A 16703-nucleotide genomic window follows, 5' to 3' on the forward strand; every position below is an offset into this window, starting at 1 on the left:
TATTTTACTATGGTTTATTGGCTAGTGACCCCCAAATCTAGACCCCAGGTTCGGAGGGCGTCACAATGTCAGAAAGGAAAAAATCTGGAGTTTCCGGCCATTCTAAAGATTTTTGAAGGAAACCAGTATACTATAACCATTCGTGTGACGGATGAAAATGTGATTAAGGGCTCAGACACTTATTTGGCGGTAGATATGTATAAATGATTTGAGATTAATGATAACAACTCACTCGATGCTGATGATTTCAGTGTAGGTTTCAAGAACTCCCAGGTAGATATCTCATAAGGTTTTAAATCATTTCATATATTTTACTCAATATTGGACATATATATTGATATTTTTATTAAATAATAACTGAATCTTTTTAATCATTTATGAACAGTTTTCGACTGCACATTCAATTACAAAAAGTACCTTACACACCCTGATACAGAATAGTCCATAAATAAAAATCGACTGAAACGATTGAATACTGAAGTTGTAATATCTATTACAAATCTTGAAGATGACACGGAAGGAGATGGATAAGAGGTTTTGATCGAAAAATAGTGCCACTAAAGCAAATCAAGAAGGAAAAGGTGAATTTTTTCTCTGTACGTTTCCATCTCATTATAATCCAACACAAATAAATCAAATGTCTAATGTTCAGTTATCAAATATGCAGGTACGAGAATTAGCTGCGTGAAATTGGATTGTACCGGATCTAATCTTACTCAAGACGATCACAACGTTTGTTTTATCCTGTTTTGTTTGAACAAAATTTTTGGAGATTCCCATTTTGTGTCAATTTTTGAATATTTATTTTTGTGTGCATTAGGTCTTTGAAATTTTTCGATTTGTAATTGTAGATATCACGATTGCTTATAATTAGCTTTTCCAGAAAGTTGGCAATGGCAATATGATTTTTCTGAAACTTTTTTGTTTTAAAATTTTGATTATATGTTGTAATCTAACTTAATGTAGAATTATATTTACACTATATTCTATATATATGTATATATATATATTAAAATGAATTTGATAATTTATGCTTCAAATTAATGACGGAACCAGGATTTCATAATTGAGGGGGCATCATTTACACCCGAGAGCTCTTTTTCTTCTTTTATTTTTTGATTTTCTTCTCTAACTTTCTACCTGTGATGTTCTATTTGTCCACTTAATTTTCTATATTTTTCTGTATTGATAGAGTAATAATTGTGTAGAGGTAGGTTGAGTGTTTTTTTTCTTAAGGCCCAATTATATTTTAGGATAAAAATATTTTATGGCCGTGCGCGGGCAAAAAAGACTAGTTAATCATAGTAGCTCGATTTTATTGGATGCATATAACTAAAGATTATTTCGCAAGTATGAATGTAAATAAAGATATAATTAAACATATCAATCATTTACTGGCTTTATAAAATTTTTTGAGTGCTCGGTACAAGTAATTACAAAACTATAATGTGTTCATTTTTTTAGACTATTATTTTATTACATGTAATATTTTTATAATTTACAAATTATAACCAAATATCTTAAATATTACGTATTGAAATTCTTTAAAATTATTTGAACTAATTTACAGCCGAACCTCGATTAAGTAATAACCGTTAAATTAATAAACTCGTTAAAATAATATTTTTTTTCCGGTCCCAACATAATAGACACAATATATATTTACTCCCAATAAAGTAATAAACTCGTTAAAGTAAATAAGATTGAAAATATGGTTTAACTGTACGTAAATAAGGCTGAAAAATATGGAGAGATTTGACACTAGTATTGTTCGAATTATAGTATAACCATATTACTTTATAGAGGTTTAAGAACCGTAAACATACGGTGAGATTTGACACTAGTATTGTTCGAATTATAGTATAGGACTTGAATTTGCTCAGTTTTTGTACAAATGTAAATTATATTCGTTATTTAATTCGGATTCAGACCTAAAGTTACTCTCCCGTTCATTTTCAGTCCTATCACCTGCACAGAGGTGTATTCAATTAAGATTTTAAATGATTTTTTTTTTTTTGTATTTTTGAAATCAAAATGTATTCAATTTTAAAAAATTCTTTAAAATCTTATGATATTCAATAGAATTTAGAAAAAATCTTTTAAAATCTGAGTGTATTCAATTTAGATTTTAAAAAGTTTATTGAAATATGGCAGTATTCAATTTGGATTTTTAAAAAATCATCAAAATCTAATGGTAATCAAAAGTTCATAGATTTTTTTTATTTATAAAAGTGGTGGATTTTGATGGATTTGCGAGTTAATTTTAAATCTTTTAAAATCTCTATAAAATACACGAGATTTTGAAGGATTTCTGGAAAATTTCACAAAATCAGCAAGATTCTATAGGATTTGTTTATCAATTCCGTCAAAATCCACGAACAATTAAAATTAACGAAAATCTTTTAAAATTTATAAATTATTATCAATATTTTTAAAATCTGAAATTAATACACCCCTATTACAAAAATATTAAATAAACCAATACATTTCAATTTTAGTAAAATAATAGGACCAAATTATTTAGAATTTCTCCGATGTTAGTGGGCAGTGTGATCAGACGCGGTGCAGCAACCAAATCGGGGGACACAACTCAACTCAACACCCTCCCTCATAAACCCCCCCACTCCCCTTCTCTCTCTCTGTCCGATTACCCGCACAACTCCTCTAAAACACAAACTTACTTATTGAGAGAGAGGCTCAGAGAGAGATAGCGAGAGAGAGGCTCAGAGAGAGATAGCGAGAGAGAGGCTCAGAGAGAGAGAGAGGGGCTCAGAGAGAGAGTGAGAGGGGCTCAGAGAGAGAGATAGAGGGGCTCAGAGAGAGAGATAGAGGGGCTCAGAGAGAGAGACTGCCCTCTTATTGAACAGGTAAACACCACTATACCTATAAAGTTTCTGTCTTTATAGCTCATATCTTGTTTCTCATCTTCAATTATCACACTCAATTTCATTCTATTTTCTCAAACCTGATTAGACTGCGATTCTTTCTAAATAACCTAGTTTTGTTCTTGATTTTTCGTTTCGGTTTATATGTATGAATGTACATTGAGTTCCTCTTTAGTACCGTATTTTAGCGGTTAGGGTTTTGTTGCTGCAACTTGTGTTTGCTCAACAAGTTGTAAAAATGCAGTCCTTTTTGTATTGTAGCTATTGCGATTTAGTGAATAATGGACCAAAATGTCACTTTGGGGTGTAAAATGGTCCAAAATATCACTTCTGGAAATTATGACCCAAATTGTCACTTCACCACGTTACATCGTGTAGCGTTTGGAAAACCATCAAAAACGCTACACGATGTAGCCTTTTCTTTATTTTTTTTATTTTTTAATGTGTCAACTTTACTTCGTGTAACGTTTTGTGTTTTTTTGTTTTTTATTATTTTGAGATTCTTTTGGTGTATTGTTTAAGGCCCCGAAAATATCACTTAATGTTATGTTTTTTTATATTTCTTTTTATTTAATATTTTTAAAATTTAAGATTATACCACAATTTAATAATTTTTAACATTTAGGGTTCACCAATCCCCTTTTGGGTTTTAAAAATATTAAAAAAGAAATTATAAACGTTACACCAATTTAGGGTTTAGGGGCTTACCGATATAGGGTTTAGGGTTTAGGCCCTAAATCCTAGAGCCTAAAAAACCCTAGGAACCAAAAATATAAATTTTAAATTTAAAAGTGTAACTTAATTTAATAATTCTTAACATTTTAGGGTTCACCAACCCCCTTTTGGGTTTTAGAAACAATTTAAACAATATTTAGTATTTTAGGAATTTACAATTTTTTATTTGAGGTTAAAAATATTATTTTAAATAAAATTACATATGTAAAACGCTAGATAAAGTAGTGTTTTGGTGCCTGTAGCGTTTTGGAACCAAAACGCTACATTATCTTATATTTCGCATATTATAAAAAAAAGAAAAAAAATAAAGTGACAATACGCTACACGATGTAGCGTTTTGGGCTTTTCGCCTAAACGCTACACGATGTACCATTTTGAAGTGACATTTAGGGCCATAATTTTCAGAAGTGACATTTTGGACCATTTTTCAGCTCAAAGTGACATTTAGGGCCACCATTCCGATTTAGTAAAGGTGAACTCGTGTGTATAATTTATTAATCTAATTAGTACGGCGCATTGTTCTTGTGTGACATCATGGGTATAACGTTGTCGTATTTTCTGATTTGTGTCTTGGAAAAGTGATGTATGAAGACTTAGGTAGGACGAAGAAGACATGACACAATTTGTGATAGTATAGAAGGCTTTGATTGCCAATTAATTTGGATTTTATTTGTTATCGTCTAATTTAGGATATAATATCGATCTTTAACTTTTTGAATTTGAAATGGAGTAAAAAAGTGCTTATGTTAATAATGAAAAAGGGCCCTATCTTGTATTGTAATCAGAATTTATCTACGAGATCATTACATTGTTGTTGTTTTTTATTAGCGAGAGAAGTTACTTAATATTACAGAAAATCTGATCGAGTCCCCTCCCTCTAAAACTGTGAAGATCGTAGCTTCATGGGATTAGTCTATCTTCTATATTAATTTACCTCTTCCCTTCTGAATATCTAGTGTCAAGAGATGTCCTGGACAGAGCAGGATGTTGGAGATAATGGCTTCTTTAAAGAAGAACTGGCTTCCGCTACCCAAGAAACCCCAGGCTGCATTAGTCATGTGAAAAAAAAATTTGAGGAGAAGGATGCCCTCTCTTATGCCAACATTCTTCGGTCTAGGAATAAATTTGCTGACGCACTTAAAATCTATGAGAGTGTGGTGGAGAAGGATAGTGGAAATGTTGAAGCTCATATTGGCAAAGGGATCTGCCTGAAGATGCAAAATATGGGAAGTCTTTCTTTCGAGAGTTTTTCAGAAGCTGTCAAGCTGGACCCCCAAAATGCTTGTGCTCTTACTCATTGTGGTATTCTGTACAAAGATGAAGGTCGTCTGGTGGAGGCTGCTGAGGTATGCTTGTAGCAGTTACGTTGTCCTATTATTGTTTATTGTTGAAGTTGACTATAGAAATGGGATTAACTTTAAATATTTTGATGTTGGGTTCATTATATATGAAGATACTGTAGCTATTTTATGTCTTGTACCTTGGATGACTTCGCTTGCTAGTAGTCAAACAGTGTGCGTTTTCAGTATGGTTAAAATTTTACTTTCCATGAACTTTGATGGTTGTTAAGCCTGTGTAAATAGCCCATAATATTCTGATCATGTGAGATCTGGAATCAGTTTATCAATAGCATGCTAAACACAAGTTATTAATACATAGTAATGTTAATCCTTATTCAGATGAGTAATTATGCTGAAAACCTTTATAGCACTAGATTTAATTTGTTCATAATTATGTTGTTTTTCTTGATGCAGTCATATGAGAAGGCTTTGAAAGCAGATTCTGCCTACAAACCTGCAGCAGAGGGCCTAGCAGTAGTGCTAACAGATCTGGGTACCAGCCTTAAGCTTGCTGGAAACACCCAGGAGGGTATCCAAAAGTATTATGAGGCTATCAAGATAGATCAGCATTATGCGGCAAGTCTTTTTTTCTTCCTGAAAGAGAGGATGCGTGCCCATGTATTTGTATAAATATAAAATATGTATTTATATCTCATAGTTAAAAGGTGTATTCTGACGGGCTGAGTTCGTACGCAGCCTGCATATTATAACCTTGGAGTTGTTTATTCTGAGATGTTGCAATATGACACGGCCCTGAATTGCTATGAGAAGGCTGCACTGGAAAGGCCCCTGTATGCAGAAGCATATTGCAATATGGGTGTTATTTTTAAAAACCGGGGAGAGTTGGAATCTGCTATTGCTTGCTATGAGAGGTTTCCTGATTATCGGGATCAACTTTGTTTTTAATCATATATGAATCCTTCCTGTACTTGACATGTAGTTAGTTATCTTTATCTTCTTGTACTTATTTGTTTCACTGTTGTACTTTTCAGGTGTCTTGCTGTTTCTCCAAACTTTGAGATTGCAAAGAATAACATGGCAATTGCCCTGACCGATTTAGGCACAAAGGTCGGTTTCATCATAATTATGGCGCACAATTGCTCATATTGAATTATTTCGTTAAATGATACTGTTGGAGTGTGCAAATTGGATCTTGTTTATATAATGCAATTGCCAATTAAGCTATTATATAATGTGTTAAAAGTAATTTTTTAATCAAGATGTGCAATACTGAATTGAATTTTTGGGGCCAAATTGAACATTATGTTTACGTGTAGCTGCAGTAAGTTTGACCTCATTTTATAGGGAGGTAGCCTATTTTAATAAATGTTAGACTGAGGGGGGATGCTGCTTGTCATTTCAGGGCTACCTGCCATGGGTCTCTAGGAACAGCTCTGAACTTTTATCCCAGACCTTTGGTTTTCTGTAAAAAAATGGTTTTCCTACCTTCTGCTTAGTTGTGTTCTACTTCTACACTCATGTTTTAGGAGTAGTATATCTGAGACCTTGATTTGTTCATATCCATCCTTGAATTGTTCCTGCAACTCTTTTTCTTATTCGGATAAGATGGTTTGAGTATGATGTTTGTAGTAGTGTGGTGACAAAATCTAATGAATATTTTTGGATTCCCTTGCCTTCTGATCTATAGACTTGGACCATTATTTACCGACAGTAGCAAAATGGGCTGCCTAGTAATGGGTAAGCCGATATACCCCTGCAAGTCCAATGCAATGCCAAAATTGGTGCCATTTCTATAAATTGGCACTAAAAGCAGAAAATATCAACTCCAAAGGAGTTGCATCTTTGGATTTGCATCTAAGGATGCATATATGCATCTAGCCACATCAACAATCAACCATAAATGTAATGCTAGTTGGTTTACTTTAAATGAAATTTGGGTGAGTTGGACAAAACGTTAGTTAAATATGGAATTATTTGGTTGCAAAATGAAATTAACACTGGTGTGCATGTTTTATTTGAACACCAATTTTGGTGCCATATTATGGCAAAGACTATAGTCATTTTGCATCTAGCATTGGACTCGCTCTTATGCATGTTGTGTGTGCGCGCGCGTGAATAATACTACTTATGTTCCTTATCATCTGTCCGTTTGACTTCAGCTCGTGTGTTTAGGTGAACAAAGGACATAGTAAAATATATATATTTTTTTCTGATTACTTTTTTTAAAATTGAAGTATAAGCTTGATTTAAAAAAAAAGAATAATTTTATATTTTATATACGCCTAGTTATGTTTTTTATTGACCTAAAAAAACTTGCAAATTGTCAAATGGACAAATAAGAAGAAACGGAGGTAGTAATTACTACGTTGTCTGTCCACAATCTTGATAGCTTATATCAGGAGGGAGAGATGCATTTAAGTTGCAGGGGTATATCGGCTTACCCATTACTAGGCAGCCCATTTTGCTACTGTCGGTAAATAATGGTCCAAGTCTGTAGATCAGAAGGCAGGGAATCCAAAAATATTTATTACATTTTGTCACCACACTACTACAAACATCATACTCCAACCATCTTATCCGAAGAAAAAGGAACGGAGGTAGTAATTACTACATTGTCTGTCCACAATCTTGATAGCTTATATCAGGAGAGAGAGATGCATGTACCCATATAAACACTGACCTCGCTCACACCTTTAGAACACTCACTAATTCAAGTTGTTGAGGCACGCGCATGCATGCATGTATACTTATCGGGCTATCATACTTAAACATGATCGACTGGCTTATTTACTACTTTCTTATTTGCACTTAAGTGTTAACAGAGAATTGCTGAAGAAATCTCGGTTTTTTTTAATCTTCTTTGTCAGTTTTATGAACTGAATAGGTTCTGTTGATAATTCGACTCAGGTTAAATTAGAGGGTGATATCAACCAAGGCGTGGCATATTACAAGAAAGCTCTGTACTATAACTGGCATTATGCGGATGCTATGTATAATCTAGGAGTTGCATATGGTGAAATGTTGAAGTTCGACATGGTACGTGACAACGAAATGATGTCTATACTCTTTTGATGTCTAGCTATATTCATTTTTTTTAGTGTCTTTTTCCGATTTATTATTATTATTATTATTATTATTATTATATGTTACTTTCTAAAATACTTTTTGTCAAGTTACCAGCTTTTCTACCTTAAGGTGTTAGGGTAAGAAATTAATATTGGATCTTATTATCTTTAACACTCCCCCTCATTCCAAACCCATTTTTGGACTTAAAGAGTGGATCACTAGAATCCATTTTTGGGGCAATAATCAGCTGTAGTGTTTAAGATAAAGATATAACTTATAAGAATGTTAGGCTTACTGAGATTCGAACTATGGACCTCTGCTTTGATACCATGTTGTGCAGCTGAAATTTTAAGGCGTCAAGATGCGAAATCAAGATCTTCTGTATTGTCTTTAATACTTTGTCGTTTATTTTACTTATCGATTATGTATTCAAAAAGCTTAATTTAGGTTTTCCCAGGTCAGGCATTATATGTTTTAAAGATGAATTTAGATAATTGTGTCATCTGTAGGCAATTGTGTTCTATGAACTTGCTTTCCACTTCAATCCTCACTGTGCGGAGGCATGCAACAATCTTGGTGTCATATATAAAGATCGTGACAATCTTGATAAAGCTGTTGAATGTTATCAGGTAACTTTTAACGCCTACAGACATTGTATTCTCTTATCTGCTTTTAAGTGGATGCACTAATATTCGTTGTATTTTTGTTTAAATTTGCAGCTGGCTTTATCGATCAAACCGAACTTTTCTCAGTCATTGAACAATCTTGGAGTAGTTTTTACTGTCCAGGTCAGTTTTTATGGACTCTTTACATGCATTGTGGATGACCACGTGTTGAAAAGTTGATGTTAGTTTGGACTTCCACAGGGTAAAATGGATGGAGCTGCGAGCATGATCGAAAAAGCTATCATTGCAAACCCAACATATGCAGAAGCATATAACAACTTAGGTTATATCTCTTTCTCTCCATAAATATTGTGTATAGAGGCGTATATGTTACTGTCTTCTAGCCTGTACCTGGTGCTGTTTTTTAACATTGTAAGGTGTGAATTGTGATGAGTAATTTTGGCCTAGATTTTTTGCTATTTAAAAAAATAAATTCGGCTAGCCAGAGAATATGATGGATTTTTAAGTTCTTTAATGATAATATTATTGAATAGTACTGAATAGTACAGATAAATATAATGTAAAGCATCAGATAAATTCCATCAGGGCTCATTGATTGAGGCTGACTAGTGGTTGTACCCCGCTTGAATTTGTTATTGCTTCTATTAAGTTCTGTGATTCAAACATGTAGCCAAGTTTTAGTATTGTGTCTAGACTCTAAATATGAGTTGCATTGATCCTGCAACTCTCTTCATATTCTACTGAAGTACTAATTCTGTGTTCGCCAAATGCATCTTATCCAGGCTGTTTCACAATATATTTATTTTTTATTTATATGACCTTCAAATAATCGAGGGATTCCGTTGATCCATCTATACAAGGACATGACTATATTGGATTTAAGGGTAAATTGATTCCTTTTCGTCATTAAATGAAATAGGTTTCCTTATTGAACTAGTATCTACTTGATTTGTGTGATGTGTATGGTAACTTTGCAGCGAGGCATGTGCCAAAAGTCATTTTCTATAAATGGTAAGAATTATGATATTTTTTGTTAGTCATTTTTTATTTTTGGCATTTGCAGGGGTTCTGTACAGAGATGCTGGTGATACAACTCTGGCTATAGAAGCTTATGAGCAATGCCTGAAGATAGATCCGGATTCTCGTAACGCAGGACAGGTATTTATTCTGCTATTTGCCACTTTCGTTTCTTGCGAATATCTAGGATATAGGTCGGAAACATCCTTTTAAAGTTCTTTGTACTAGAGCTTTTTATATGTCATCTCCTGCATAGAAAACATTTGTTATCACTTTTCGTTAAATACCTCTCTGATGGCAACGGAAGTGAAAATAAGAAGAAATTTCTGTATGTATTATTTTGTAGAATAATTATATATAATATCTAAATCTGGGGTGTAGTTGACTATATAGTTTAGTTTATCTATTGTAAGCCCGGCTGTTATTTCATCAGGTCACGCATGACATGGTTTCTGTTTCGTATATAAGTGATGTAACCCCCGCTTTCTAGGAACACTCAATTATTGAATATCTCTTGGAAATTGAAATGAATCTCCTCTTTTTATGGGTTAGTGGTCGATCATGACTTATTCTCCCTCTGTGGTTAGGAAACCCTAGTGTTTCTTCCAAGGCCGAATCACCCTAATTATTTTTTTGTGGCAATTCCTTGTATTTGTTTCCCGCTCGCCAATATTTAGGTAGATATTATATTGTTATTTTAATTTAATAATGCAATTTGAGAAAACCACATTACATTGTGGCCATAACTTTATCTTGAAGGCTGTGCTCGTTAATTTCAATCAATTCCATTTCATAAGTACTGATTTGCTGCTTGTGTTGACGCAGAATCGATTACTTGCAATGAACTACATTAATGATGGAAGTGATGATAAACTGTTTGAAGCTCACAGGTTCAGCTAACAAATATCATTTTTCTTAATTTTATTTGAATTAAATTTCATTCATTCAGTGTATATGAGTTCCAGCCATTTTTTTTGCCAAGTGAGTTCCATCCATTTACAGTTTGCCATTATAAATATGACATATTTTGTATCTATTTGTTTTGGTAGGTTCCAGTTTCATTCTTATATTTGTTTATATTAGTGTTATAGAAATCGCTAATCGGACTAAATCGGTTGAACCACCGATTTACGATTTATCGAAAATCGGGGATTTATTGGACTGTTAAATCAGAATAAAATTGGATGTATTTAATATTATTTTTAGTATTTATATTTAATTAGATCATTATTTTTTATATAAATATATAAACTATATCTTTTTATAATATTATAATAATTCTTTTACATTCAAATAGATACATTTTATATAATGATCCTCTCCGGTTTAATAAATTCTCTTAGAAAGGATTGGACTATTGTACTTTTACAGTTGATAGGGAGTTTGTTTGGATGCTGAGTTGCTGACTATATTTGAGTTGGCGACTCAAGTGAAAATAAAACTACTATTGATTGGATCAACTATGGCGAGCAAAGGTAAAATTGTAGTAAAGCTAATGCTGACAAATTTATGTAAAAATCTTTAATCTAAGGTGGAAGGAACTCTAATTGAACCGCATATTTTGTTAATAATTCCGAAGATGAGCTATTTTCTGTATAAGCATATTTTTACACTCATTTAAACCCGCAATTAACGGGCGCAATCAATAAGAGTATTGTAAAGTATGTAGACTTTTTAAGTAATTCGAAATAAATATGAGCTTTTTCTTCCCTAAGATGATGTGATACTTGCAGAGATTGGGGTAGACGTTTTATGGGTTCATATCAGCAGTATACATCCTGGGAGAATCCTAAAGATCCAGAAAGGCCACTGATTATCGGATATGTATCTCCAGATTACTTTACTCATTCTGTCTCATATTTCATCGAAGTTCCCCTCATTTACCACGACTATGCCAAGTACAAGGTGGTGGTTTATTCAGCTGTTGTCAAGGTACTAATTAATTGAATTTGAGATGTATCTACTTAAAGATGTTTTTCTCCCAAGTATGCAATATATTAATTCAAATTCTTCTTGAGTTCTTGTTACAGTTTGAGATTATTTATTTTAATTATTTACTGTGAAACCTTGTTGAAAAACGAAACTGCTGCGTATTTAATGACAGTCACAATATTTCTTAAATCAATGGTGGTACAGGCAGATGCAAAAACTAATAGATTTAGAGACAGAGTCTTGAGAAAGGGAGGAACCTGGAGAGATATCTACGGGATTGATGAGAAGAAGGTCGCAGGCATGGTTAGAGAAGACAAGGTTGACATCTTGGTAGAACTAACTGGTCATACTGCCAATAATAAGTTGGGAATGATGGCTTGCAAACCTGCGCCTGTTCAGGTACCCATGACAAACTTCTATTGCTCTTCCTCATTTAAGTTTTTCTGTAAAAACCACGGATCTTCTCCTCCATGGCAAGCTGATAGTAAAACTCATCAGCATGATCTTTCGATCCTAAACTTTTTTTCCCTCAAGTGTCAACAATGACAAATATTTCAGAACAAGCATTCTCTAGATTTTCTTGAATTTAAACCCATATCCAACTATAGAACTAGAATATATATCTATGTTTTACTCGCAATAGCCCATATCCTTGCTTTTCTTTGATCTTTTTAATCCTCCTTCCCAGTTATTCTATATTTTTGCTTTTTTTTTTCCTTCATCTATCTTTAATTGTATTTCTACTTATTTTGTTCTATGTAACTTAATATAGTGCACGATACTTGACCTACTCCATGTAATCCGTCAATTAACTTCTTAATCATTTTCCATCATTTGACTTGCTTGATAGGTGACTTGGATCGGATACCCAAATACTACTGGTTTGCCGACCATTGATTACAGAATATCTGATCCACTGGCTGATCCTCCTAATACCAAACAGATGTAGGTGAAGGTTCTCTCCTTTTTTCCCTCGGGTAGCGAGGTAATAATATGATGGACATGTTACTGAAATTTCTAAACTTTCATTGTGACTATAGGCATGTGGAAGAGTTGGTTCGGTTACCAGATTGCTTCCTTTGTTATACTCCATCTCCTGAAGCTGGGCCTTTGACTCAGACTCCTGCTCTTTCCAACGGATTCATTACATTTGGTAGCTTTAACAATCTAGCAAAGGTACAGATCAGGTTGGACTGAACATTGTTCATATTAACAAATTTTTAGGTTTAACCGGAAGTATTTTGTTAAATGATATGCTTTTGAGACGCACTATATATTGTTACATCAGATAACACCCAAAGTTCTGCAAGTTTGGGCAAGAATTCTTTGCGCAGTTCCAAATTCTCGTCTTGTTGTGAAGTGTAAGCCTTTTTGTTGTGATAATGTAAGACAAAGATTTCTTTCAACCTTGGAGCAACTGGGGTTGGAATCACTGCGTGTGGACCTTCTGCCTCTTATTCTTTTCAATCATGATCATATGCAAGCATATGCACTTATGGACATTAGGTAACTTCTTAATTCAATGTATTTCCTTTTTAATAGTCTAGTTCTAGTGCTTTCATTGATCAAAGTCATAATATGTAATCAATTCATATTAACTGACAAATATACTTTCTAGTTTCTACTCTACATGTTAGTTTTCCCGTTTGTGCATTGATACTTAGATGAATGGTTTGAAACCCGTAAACAATTAAAATGACAATTTTTTTCAATCCCCATACACGCCGTCACAAGTTGCAACTCACTAGATATTACTATTACAATTGAATTTGTAGGTCACTATTGTTCTTACCTTTTTTGAAATTTGAAAAGCACAGGCATAAGCTATTTTTTTTAATCCCTGGAGTTAGGGTGTTTCGAACCTCAGTGGAGGTTGTATGTGTGAATGTTTGAATATTTGCAAGTGATTATAACCAAAATAAATAAATATAAACTTTAAGTAAAGAATACCAGCAAACTTATCAAGTTTAGGAAAATGAAAATATGATGGTCATTGGGGTCTTTGTCCCCCCCCCCCCATTAGAGAGAACTATCTTACATGTTCTGTACTACTTTTGTTTGCATGTATTTCTGAGGCATGTCTAATTTTGATGTTATTTTACAGCTTAGATACTTTTCCATACGCGGGAACCACCACTACCTGTGAATCTTTGTACATGGGAGTTCCTTGTGTTACTATGGGAGGTGCAGTACATGCCAATAATGTTGGTGTGAGTCTTCTCAATGCAGTCGGTATGGAAGCGTCTCATACTTGTTTAGTAATAGTTTCTGGTTGATCTTACTAAAGTTCTATTATTTTTTTTCTAAAGTTCATGTTGATTTCCATACCATTTTTCATATTTTTCTAAACTTCATGTTGAAGTTTAACCTATTGTTGCCATCCCAAAATTATATTAACTAAACATTGGCGTGGGCACAAATGATTGATACCTCAGTTTCTCTGTTGAATCTGCGGGATATTTTGTAGCTAGATTTCAATCCTCTGTCCTTTTGTGTGGATGTTTGAGCAAGTCCGATGCAATGAAAAAGTAGGTTCCATTTCTATAATTTGGAACCAAATGTTTAAAATTTTTACTCCGAAGGGGTTTTATATTTGGATGCAAATATGTATAAATGCGTACCAGTTAAATTTGGAATTATTTGGTTGCAAAATGCAACTAGCATTGGAGTTGAAGTTTTATTTTAGCACCAAAAAACACTTTTTGGTGCCAAATTATGAAAGACCAAGTATCTGACCTTTTTGGCTTATTGAGAGAAACGAAAAGTTTTTGCAAAGTTTTGCTTCTTTAACTCATTGCATGGTCCAATGCATTTCTGATTTGTTTTGAAGTTAGATCTCTATGTATAACTTTGAGTTAATCATATGTATGCTGCATTACAGGACTAGGACGTCTGGTTGCCAAAACTGAAGATGAATATGTCAAGCTAGCACTGCAGCTGGCATCAGATATTGCAGCTCTCTCAAACCTGAGAATGGGTTTGCGGGATCTAATGTCAAACTCTCCGCTTTGTGATGGAGCAAAATTTTGCAGCGGTTTAGAGTCGGCATACAGGAATATGTGGAGCAGGTATTGCAAGGGTGATATGCCATCTTCCAAGCATATGGAGCTTTTACAACAGCATCATCAGGAGCAAATTCTTTCTGAAGAGTGCGAGTGTGCGGTCAAGATTCCAGAACCAAGAAAGATCACAATCAGTAAAGATGGTACTCCTGAGCCAATTATGGAGAATGGATTCAGTACAGGTTCGCCTTCATTTGCAGAAGCTATTTCTACTGAACAAAATGCTATTTGTTTACCAAGCTAAGTATGTGAGCAAAATGTCGGTGTTATTATGAGGTGCATCAGTGATGCCCTGCAGGGACAGTAGGATGTCTGCAGTATGGCTGCTTGAAGTAGCATATTACCTGAGTTGGGAATCAAGCATCGTGTATTATATCCGGGCTCTGAATATGATGGCGGCAACCTCTTGTCCAGGCTTATTTTTTTATGGGAAAGAGTGCTGGTAGTACTCTAATCATCTTAGCTTAGCAAATAGGAAATAGGAAGTTGTGCAAAGTAGAGAGATTTTATACAGCTTGCATTGACCATGTTCTTGCATGTCTTCCCCTGAAAAATATATACATGGTTTGTAAAAAATATATGGGAACTCTCAGTTTTACCAAGCATGGTTAGTGATTTGAAAAAAAAAATCGACTGTTTCTTATTTTGGGTTTCCTGGTTTCTTGGCCTTTTCAGTTTACAACTAAGTAATTTTTGATCAGGAACGCGATGTCATTTACAACCTCAGGCCGTGGTAGTTTAATTGAAGAGAAGAATTCCTAGGGTACTTTCCTATCTTTTCCGATATAACAGATAGTTTACTCTTGTACATCGTAGTTTCTGATTTCAGTCTGGGAAAATTGAATTGTAGCTGGAGGCTGGAAAGCACAATGGAAATGCATGCAATCGCATTCATACAAGATCAGCCAACTAGAACTGCAAATTTTGAGTTTCTCCGCCTTAAGGAGGAAATGCAATATGTAGTTGCATGATCTTATAATGATACCAGCAAGCAAAATAAATGTACAAAGTAAAATGCCAGATAGCAATCTGGAAAAGATATATAACAGCATCAATGCTGTATTTTAGCTGGGACCCTCTCCGCTTAAGCAGAGATATTAGAAACCATGTTGCTCAAAAACAAAAGAGCAGTACAGAATAGTAAGAAAATAAAATAGACCCTTGTAGTTGTAGTTGTTCTCCTTCTCCATCCCGTACACGCATATATCCACACACATGTATTATTAAAATCGTGGGCCTCGCCCGTGTTAGTTCCGTGTATATCCTGGCAGTATTCCAGATTCTCGGTGGATTTTGTTATATATATATATATAATAAAATCTGTTTTAAGTTACCAATATATGGATTTTTAGAAATTTATATAATTAATAAATCTTTTTATCAACATTCTGACTGATTTTATCCATCGTCATTTATAAACTGCACATATCTAAACTGTGCATGAAACTCAGACTTAAACATAATTTATAAAATACAAAATTTGAATATAATGCAAGATTGATTCAGTCACCCCAAATATAACTTACAAATAAAATACCCTCTGTTTTGAAATAATTGTGACTTTTACGCGAGTATTTTAAAATATAATTATCTTGAATATATTAACCGTTTTTATTTATTGACTAAATAGCCACACAATTCATTTTTTCATTTTGGTTTCTATGATTAAATGTTTGAATTATAATTCAAAAATAATCAATAAATCATGTTGCAATTTAAACTAAATACAAAAAAAATCAAATTTAACAAATGTTTTTGAAACGAAATATATTTTTTGAACTTAAATACTTGATGTTGGGTCACCTTTGACACGAAAAAACCTTTAAAAATTGGAAAATGTTAGGGGTATCAAATTAATTCCCAAAAAAATTACAAAATGTCACCTATAAAAATTTTATTGGCTTTATGAAAATGGACCCCTTACATTTACATAAAATCATTTCATATTGCCATATTGACATGACAAGTCATTTTGTAACAATTTGTTGTACATTACTCTTAAAAATTATATTGCTATATTTTGTGCTACTAGAACCACAAGCCGGATTTACAAATAAGAAAAAATTCTACACGTCTCAG

The 16703-nt window shown here is 33.6% G+C and overlaps 1 protein-coding gene across 3 annotated transcripts; it reads left to right on the top strand.

The window, feature by feature from the left end:
• Positions 1-2526: 2526 nt before the first annotated feature.
• Positions 2527-15817, top strand: LOC141707042 (putative UDP-N-acetylglucosamine--peptide N-acetylglucosaminyltransferase SPINDLY). Of its 3 annotated transcripts, XM_074510009.1 has the most exons (20): positions 2529-2867; positions 4577-4966; positions 5375-5536; positions 5657-5832; positions 5953-6028; positions 7829-7957; positions 8497-8616; positions 8707-8775; positions 8854-8935; positions 9677-9771; positions 10456-10520; positions 11364-11562; positions 11767-11961; positions 12413-12507; positions 12603-12738; positions 12851-13068; positions 13667-13794; positions 14444-14806; positions 15326-15387; positions 15475-15817. In XM_074510009.1, the coding sequence occupies exons 2-19, from the start codon at positions 4586-4588 to the stop codon at positions 15364-15366; spliced, it is 2730 nt and encodes a 909-aa protein (XP_074366110.1). In that variant the 5' UTR covers positions 2529-2867; positions 4577-4585; the 3' UTR covers positions 15367-15387; positions 15475-15817. The 3 variants fall into 3 exon arrangements, with proteins under 3 accessions (XP_074366111.1, XP_074366110.1, XP_074366109.1); XM_074510008.1 differs by lacking the exons at positions 15326-15387; positions 15475-15817 and having other exon boundaries at positions 14444-15267; XM_074510010.1 differs by lacking the exons at positions 13667-13794; positions 14444-14806; positions 15326-15387; positions 15475-15817 and having other exon boundaries at positions 2527-2867; positions 12603-12749; positions 12851-12984.
• The last annotated feature ends 886 nt before the right edge of the window (positions 15818-16703 follow it).

The sequence above is a fragment of the Apium graveolens genome, chromosome 2 (genome assembly GCF_009905375.1).
Source record: "Apium graveolens cultivar Ventura chromosome 2, ASM990537v1, whole genome shotgun sequence".
Classification (NCBI taxonomy): Eukaryota; Viridiplantae; Streptophyta; class Magnoliopsida; order Apiales; family Apiaceae; genus Apium; species Apium graveolens.

Excerpts from the sequence above, each read along its gene's own strand:
- LOC141707042 (XM_074510008.1), top strand. The coding sequence starts at position 4,586 with ATGTCCTGGACAGAGCAGGATGTTGGAGATAATGGCTTCTTTAAAGAA. Across the intron at positions 5,833-5,952 it reads GCTATTGCTTGCTATGAGAG|GTGTCTTGCTGTTTCTCCAA; the intron begins GTTTCCTGATTA and ends TGTACTTTTCAG. Across the intron at positions 8,936-9,676 it reads AGAAGCATATAACAACTTAG|GGGTTCTGTACAGAGATGCT; the intron begins GTTATATCTCTT and ends TGGCATTTGCAG.